At 35.8% G+C, this 7,500-nt stretch overlaps 1 protein-coding gene across 1 annotated transcript in view; it reads left to right on the top strand.

Moving 5' to 3' along the window:
- Positions 1 to 7,500, top strand: part of LOC138038981 (uncharacterized) — a 46,455-nt gene that overhangs the window by 15,574 nt on the left and 23,381 nt on the right. The window contains exons 5-7 of the mRNA XM_068885102.1: positions 486 to 771; positions 5,874 to 5,991; positions 6,446 to 6,583. Of these exons, the coding sequence (XP_068741203.1) occupies positions 486 to 771; positions 5,874 to 5,991; positions 6,446 to 6,583 (542 nt within the window). The remainder of the gene's footprint in view (positions 1 to 485; positions 772 to 5,873; positions 5,992 to 6,445; positions 6,584 to 7,500) is intronic.

Below are 7,500 nucleotides of genomic sequence, written 5' to 3' on the forward strand. Positions count from 1 at the left end.
ACAATAGACCAATTTCGATATAATTTTATTAAAATTCAGTCCTGAAGAAAAGGCATCATCTGGAGGCTCTGGGGAAGAAATATAAGGATTTCTATGAGCCTGAGCATCGAGATGATGCCTTTTGTTTAGGAATGAATTAATATATCGAAAGTGGGCTATTTCTCACTAAAACCGTTCTGTTTTGCACAACATTGAATCAGGGATGTGGGGAGAGAAGCAAAGAAGACATAAAAAGTGCTAACCTTCCCAATGGTTTTGTCTACGATTGTAGTTTTCTCCTAAGATGTAACCTTAGTGGACTGTTGTGACTTGAGATCCTTTCATGAACACTATTCCCAGAGAAGAAAGACCAGGAGATGAACATGTTTCTTGTTTGTTGCTCACACATTGAGCCACCACAGAAATGTTACAGACAACCATCATTTAGCCATCAACGTAGTCATGAGAAGAATTCAATTATACTGATGTGTTTTTGAAATCTGTAGTTCCCTACAGGTGCTTCTCAAGAGGTACCTTTCAAGCCAAGCATTTGTTAATGTAGCTGCAGCTTTGGCACAGTATTTTCGTCGCAGGATTTCTGGCCGTCATGTGTCACTAGACATAGAAAGTATTACTGAACATATCAGTGATTGGATGTCAGAAGAGGTGCAAAGCATTGCAAGTATGAACAGTGAAGCTCTGCAACACGTGTTTACGTACATGTGGAAATTTAATAAGAGGTGGTGCTCTTTGCTAGACCATCCTCTTCCAAGGGATCTTGAAGTTCTTAAGGTTAGCATTATCATGGCACATAAAGAGGTTTATGGCTGTAGCCCATAATATACATGTACAATGTACATTTTTAAAGAGGTTCATGATGAAGTAACCAGCTCATTAATTTAAGGGAGCTTAAGCATACAGTGTTCTTGCGACAGTTGGGTGGCATCCAACGGTGACGTTTCTGATAGTGGCAAGTATAAATGTGATCATGTGAAGACAAGTTACATGGAAAAGAGAAAACACCTCACTTCCAGTTCCAGTTGTCACCGATAAAAAAATGTCACATGCTTAATGTTTTTTATTCTAGCTATTATGATTGGCAAACATTGTTATTCCCATTGAGCACTGTCTGGTATTTTATCTCAAGGCAATCAATTACTACTGGTATAATTTATATTACTAATAATCTGTTGCTTTGAATGCCACAACTTGTGGCATCAGTTTTCTGCACATGTAACATACATTATTTTAATTAATTTTGTAATATTGCTAGTATTGTGATTTGCTGAAGGTGTCTGTTCTCATACATGTAGGTTCTTTCTGTGAGAAAGCTTTAGTTATTTTGATAGAAATTGGGTGTGTGGTAAGATTATTCACATGCTCTGTTTAGGATTCGGCAATGACACATTAGCTAGCTTGCACATGCTCACATTATTTTAATCAAGAGCAGAATTCCATTAAACCCTGAGCCTTCTTTTTCTCCTAGCATTTTGCAGAAACTACTTGCTTCCTTGATATGTTCTCAAAGACGTATTGACTTTCTTCACTATCTTCTCTTGTTTCTACTTTAAATATTTCAGCAGCTCCTCGTCTGTTCATGACCTCTTTCACACACCCACCTGCCTACACTCTTCCTACACTCTTCGTAGGTGAACCTGTAACTTTCTACTTGGGGCCTTCAACTTGTGTTAATTTTTCATCTATATGTACAATATAATTTCCCATGAAATTATGTGGCCAAAATTAATGGTTGGGCTGCCAAATGGTTGGTACTATCTCCCTGTCCTCAGAGAGGTGTTATTATTATTATCATTATTATTATTATTATTATTATTATTATTATTATTATTATTATTATTACTATTATTATTATTATTATTATTATTATTATTATTATTATTATTATTATTATTATTTTTATTATTTGGACATCGAGCAGGCAAACAGAGGATTAAAGATGCATCAAAGGAGCTGTAGAGTGTTGTTTTGGGTTTGAATGATCAACTTCGTGCTGACCTCAATGATATCACGCTCACTGATCAAGAATATGGCAATGGAAGTGTTCCTTTAATAACCTCTGGTGTCTCTTCTCTTGAACCTGGAGATTATGGTTTTCCTGATATTTAAACAGGAATAAATCTACCTAAATCTGACGATCAATGGATAACGGTCAACGAATATTTCAAATCAGTCCTTTTTCTTAATCCTCCAATCACGACTCAAAATTTCAGCTCAAGTATCAAACTTTTAATATTTATGACTATTTCTCTGCTAATTTAGGTCAAGTCGCACAAGCTACTGATGAAAGCCTCATACAAAAGTACGAAGACAAATCTCAACATGATCTGAAGAAATCTCTCAAAGTCTTAAAACACTCCGCTAATGCAGATATCGCTGAAATCAAATACGTATCTCGCCTACTGCGTGACAAGCGGCGATGAATCATGATTATTCCATCTCTAAAAATTTCTGGGGTTATGTCAAAACGATCTTCAATATAAAAGCCGAAATGCTCCCTAATTAATTCATTCTCCATGGACGAGTGTTTTGATTACTTTACAAACTCTAAATCCGACCAGAGTCTTCAACCTTCCAAAAGCTGGATACCAACTTTATCTGATCCTGTAATTCCGCTTGAACCTCCTACATACCAACAGATAACAAATGTGGATTAGAAAAATGAAGGCTTCCGGTTCTTTTTGTCCCTTAGATCAATTATCAATCATTTGTTTTAAAAGATGTCCATTTCTTCGCACCTATTTAACACGTAACACGTTTCTCCAGCACATTAAATCTGAAAAATATCGTCGATTTGGCTTTCCCTTAAGGTTCTTAAATCCGATCCACTGGTTCCAGTTCGCAGACGACGCCGCTGTTATAAGTGGTCAGGAATCAGAAAATCAGCACCTCATCAACCGCTTCATAATCTGGTGTCAATGGTCTAATGCGATAATAAGGGTTGACAAATGTTTTACCTTTGGAATACGGAAACTGTGTACTAAATCTGTCCAATATTTACCTAAACTGTTGATAAATGGAGTTCTTGTCCCGTGTGTGGAAATGGGTGTATCATTTCGTTACTTAGGATGCTACTTTGACTTCAACATGTCTAACAACCAACACATGTCAGAATTGTCCTCTCTTGTACAAGACTTGATGTGTGACATTGATGAGAAACCACTGCATCCCAAAAACAAACTTCTGCTGTACAGCCGCTATGTCCTATCTAAACTGTCCTGGCATTTTACTGTAGCTGACATATCAAAAACCTGGATAATAGCAACTCTTGATTCTATAGTGAACGGCTATATCCGAAAATGGCTTGATATCTGGTACACTGAGTAATGTTTTTCTAGAACGCAATAAATTTGGTCTTAATATTTGTCCCCCTTCAGTTAAATTCACTCAGTGCCAAACAGTTGTCTGCAATAAAAGATCTCTGGAAGTCGTCAAGCAGTCACACCAATATTCAATATGATGTCTTCAAATCCACCAAGGAAGTTCTTAAAGACTTCCGTTCTAATCAAGAAGACAAACTGCAACACCACTTAACATCTCAAGGTTTCTTTTTTACAAATGTTATCAAGTTTCTGTTAACTCTATTTGGTCGTCTGCCCAGTCTCATCTACCCAAGAACAGCTACAATTTTACCATTCGCTACATCAACAACTCCCTTCCTACACGTACGAATATGACAAGATGGGGATTATCACAAAGTCCTGATTGCTCCTTTTGCCTTAAGCCTGAGTCACTCCTCCATATTGTCGCTGGTTGTCAGCATTACCTTGATCGCTTTACCTGGAGACACGACTTAATTCTCAACTTCATTGCCAACTCACTTCAACCTGTAATTAATGATCGCTCTTCACTCTATACTGATGTCAATGGTTTTCAGAGTCCTTCAATTATAACTGGTGACAATTATCGTCCTAATACACTCCCACGTGCCTATATATTGTAGAACTAACAGTTGGTTTCGAATCTAACCTTAAAAACAATGCAGTACGCAAAAAAGAAAAATACATGAACGTGGGCAAAGACATGAGAAGTAACTGCAGATGTGTTAAATTTGTAAACCTTTCCATGAGCTCCCTCGGTGTTTTCTCCAACGAATGCTCTATGTTCTTAGAAATGATGAATGACATTGGCATTGACAAAACGCAACAACACTATATAATCAAAAAAATGATAAATCTAGCCGTTAGAGCGACATATTTTATCTTCTGTCGTAGAAATAAGACTTTGGATAGCCCAGACTTAATAAAACATTAATTTTTTTTTATTTTTTTTATTTTATTTATTTGATTTTATTTGATTTATTTGTAAATACAGTATACAAGTATATCACTCAATTTCAAGTAGCCAGTTGTTAATTGCCTATACGTAGAGAGATTTACAACTGTATTTAAAGACAAATAAAGTTTCCATTATTATTATGAGGTGAGGGTATTGGCAGATGGTAGAAACATCAAGACAACACTGAAGATAGTCATAATCGTCCAGACGTTACTGCGGTGCATCAAGTGGCTCAGAAGTGACTTGGTCCCTTGGGATGAAAAAATCACCACCAACATATTCTGCTCTGGCTAAGGAATGGTTGGTTGTTTAGGTGTGGTGTCTGGTCGCTGGAGGATTTTTTGAAAGATCTGGGGATTCCAGATGTGTTGGGAGGAATGCAGGCCTCCACAGTCATTGGGACCACCCTAATCCTCCAGAAGAGACTGAGGGTGCATTTGATTGACCGTGGTTGGGGATAGAAATACTTGGAATAGAAGTTACTAGTCCTTCATTTTAAATTATTTACACAGATTCACATTAAAATTGTCAAGCACTTGCCAAAATGCTATTTTAAACATACATGTATCTTTATTATCCTTACAAGTTGCTTCAAAATGCCAAATGTAACATTTTAAATTATCACTCCATGTCTTATTCCGGAATAGGGTTAATCCAATGCACCCTTTGTCTCTAAGTCACAGATCTGGGGCCAAGGTTCAGCAGTGTTTACACCTGCAGAACTTGATTACCGTCTCCTCCCACTGGTTGTGCGGCTCGCAGAAGATTAAGAATTATATAATAGTAATAATAATGCAATAACTTTATTAACAAATTCTTAAACAATCTTAAATTTGCAATATAAAATCTACTAAAATGGTAAAAATGAAAATTATTCACAATCTTAATCCTTATAACTATTAAAAAATTCCAAAAAGTTCACTCCAAGAGCATCAAATAAAGAATGGGAAAAATTAATATACTTTAAAAAATGCTTGTATCCACAAAATGACATCAATAAAGTGTCCCAAATATTACATTATGGCTCCTTCTTGGATTTCAATGTCAATATCAATGTTCTTAAAATCACCAATGGCTTATAATAATAATAATAATAATAATAATAATAATAATAATAATAATAATAATAATAATAATAAGTGATTATCATTGTTATTGTTATTATTATATAATTATTTTGTTGTTGTGAGCTCTCACTTAGTTGAAGCTTCCTATGTTGTGATTGTCACTCACTGATGTCCTTCATTAATATCCATTTTATCCTTTGTTCTATAAAATATTATTGTTCTCAGTTGAAGTGTAATAAATGAATAAGTGAAGATGCCATGATCCCCCATACACAAATGTAAGGCAAAAAAAGAGACCTTTCCTGTTGACAAATACGGGGAAAGACAGAGAGGCAGAAGGGAAGAGAAAGAATAATGCTTAAACGCCTGGCATATTTTAATAAAGTGCCTGAGTGATTGCTGCCCTTTGTGTTTGTCAACTTACATGTGTATCATTTATCAGGCCAAATGGCCGATGAGAGCTGTTTGAAAAAGTGGTACTTTTTATCCAAACACGAATGCAAATATTTCAAAACTACTGGATTGTTTTAGGCTAAGGCAGCAGATGAACTTGCCCGTCGTCAAGCCAGTGACGTTAACCTCCCTGAAGATCATTATCATCCATGGAGTCTACCTAAAGGAAACTTTAAGCACAGAATGCTCTCAACAGGTTAGCATGTTTAAAATTTTTCTTAAGAGTATAAACTATTGTATGTACAGTTTTCGTCTTCTACAGCTTTAAATTGTTGTACAAACATTTTAGTGAGGCAATGTTTGTTACAGTTGATGGGCCATTTATTTTTGTTTCTTTGGTCTCTTAGTTGAAATCTAACTTGCACTCACTGTTAATATTATTGTTTAAGTCAATATTGACATCACACAATTGGGGGCATTCTAGCTCCACTCCCACGAGCAAGCACTAATATCATTATTTCTTTTATAATACGGAAACCATATTTTTACATGTATGTATCACTGGGTTGCAGCCATAGGCTATTATTCACGTTTGTACTTTACCTGGTTTTAGTTATTTCTGCAAGTTATATTCATTTGATTATAGGTTATAGACGGTGAGTCCTTAGCTAACAAAAGAACACTTTCCTCTTTTATCATGACCATGCAAGGTCTTTTCATTGAAACACCAGCTGACTGTGCTGTAAGGGAGCTGAAAGAAGAGACAGGAATAAAGCTTGATGCTGATGACATAAAGAACTGTGCTCAGATTGATTTGCCTCAAATTGATAATCTCAATCCTCACAAAGGTAAACTATTGAACAACTCTACATGCAGTCTAAAATACCGGTACTCTACAAAAATGCAAGTTAAGATTAATTTGGATTTTACATGTACCGGTATGTTGCTACCCATGTTTGAATTTTTACTGGTAGTTAATGTTTCTTTAGGACGGTGCCTACTATTCTTATTGCGCATACCTTCTGCGCATCTCGAGATACTCGGATTTCCAATGGGTTGTGCTTATCGCTTATCGATATACCATGCATTTTTCAGAGATAATTAAGCTTCAATTTGGAAAAGAATGCCATACATTGCTTTGTATTTTGAAGCTTTTTACAAATATTGTTGATTATTATCTTCGACGAATGCGCATTTAATACCCCAGTTTTCTTTTTGGATTTCAATAACACTTGTAAAGATCTGCTTTTCCCGCATATTGAGTAAACTGCGCAAAAATACCTTAGAATTAGTAGGCACCGTCTATAATTTGTTCGTTTCTCCGAAATTGAGGGTTATTTAATAAACGCAAGTTAGTTTTCTCAAAAGGATGACCCAGCTAGTGGAACAGGTGGAAGTCAGGGCATGGTTGTAAGAGGATCTGAAGTTCCAGGAAGTCCATATCTACTAAGTTGTGAGGTCACTGATCATGAGGAATATGGAGGTGTTACTAGGTGACACTGAAGATAGTGTGAAATAAAAATGAGACAGACTATTGATCGAGTTACGGGTTGAGTTTGAGTTGAGTTTGAGTTAAGATTGAGTTAAAATTGAGTTAATATTGAGTTACGATTTTTGGCATTTTTGGTACTTAAATCTAATAAATATTAAGTAGAAGTCACTGAGAAGACCATGAAACACCGTTTTGGTGAAGTGCACGGGTGTATATTTGCGAAATGGTTTAAACCGATCAAAACAATCTTGAAATTTGTACATACATACATAC

Source organism: Montipora capricornis, chromosome 2, assembly GCF_036669925.1.
Source record: "Montipora capricornis isolate CH-2021 chromosome 2, ASM3666992v2, whole genome shotgun sequence".
In the NCBI taxonomy this organism is placed as follows: Eukaryota; Metazoa; Cnidaria; class Anthozoa; order Scleractinia; family Acroporidae; genus Montipora; species Montipora capricornis.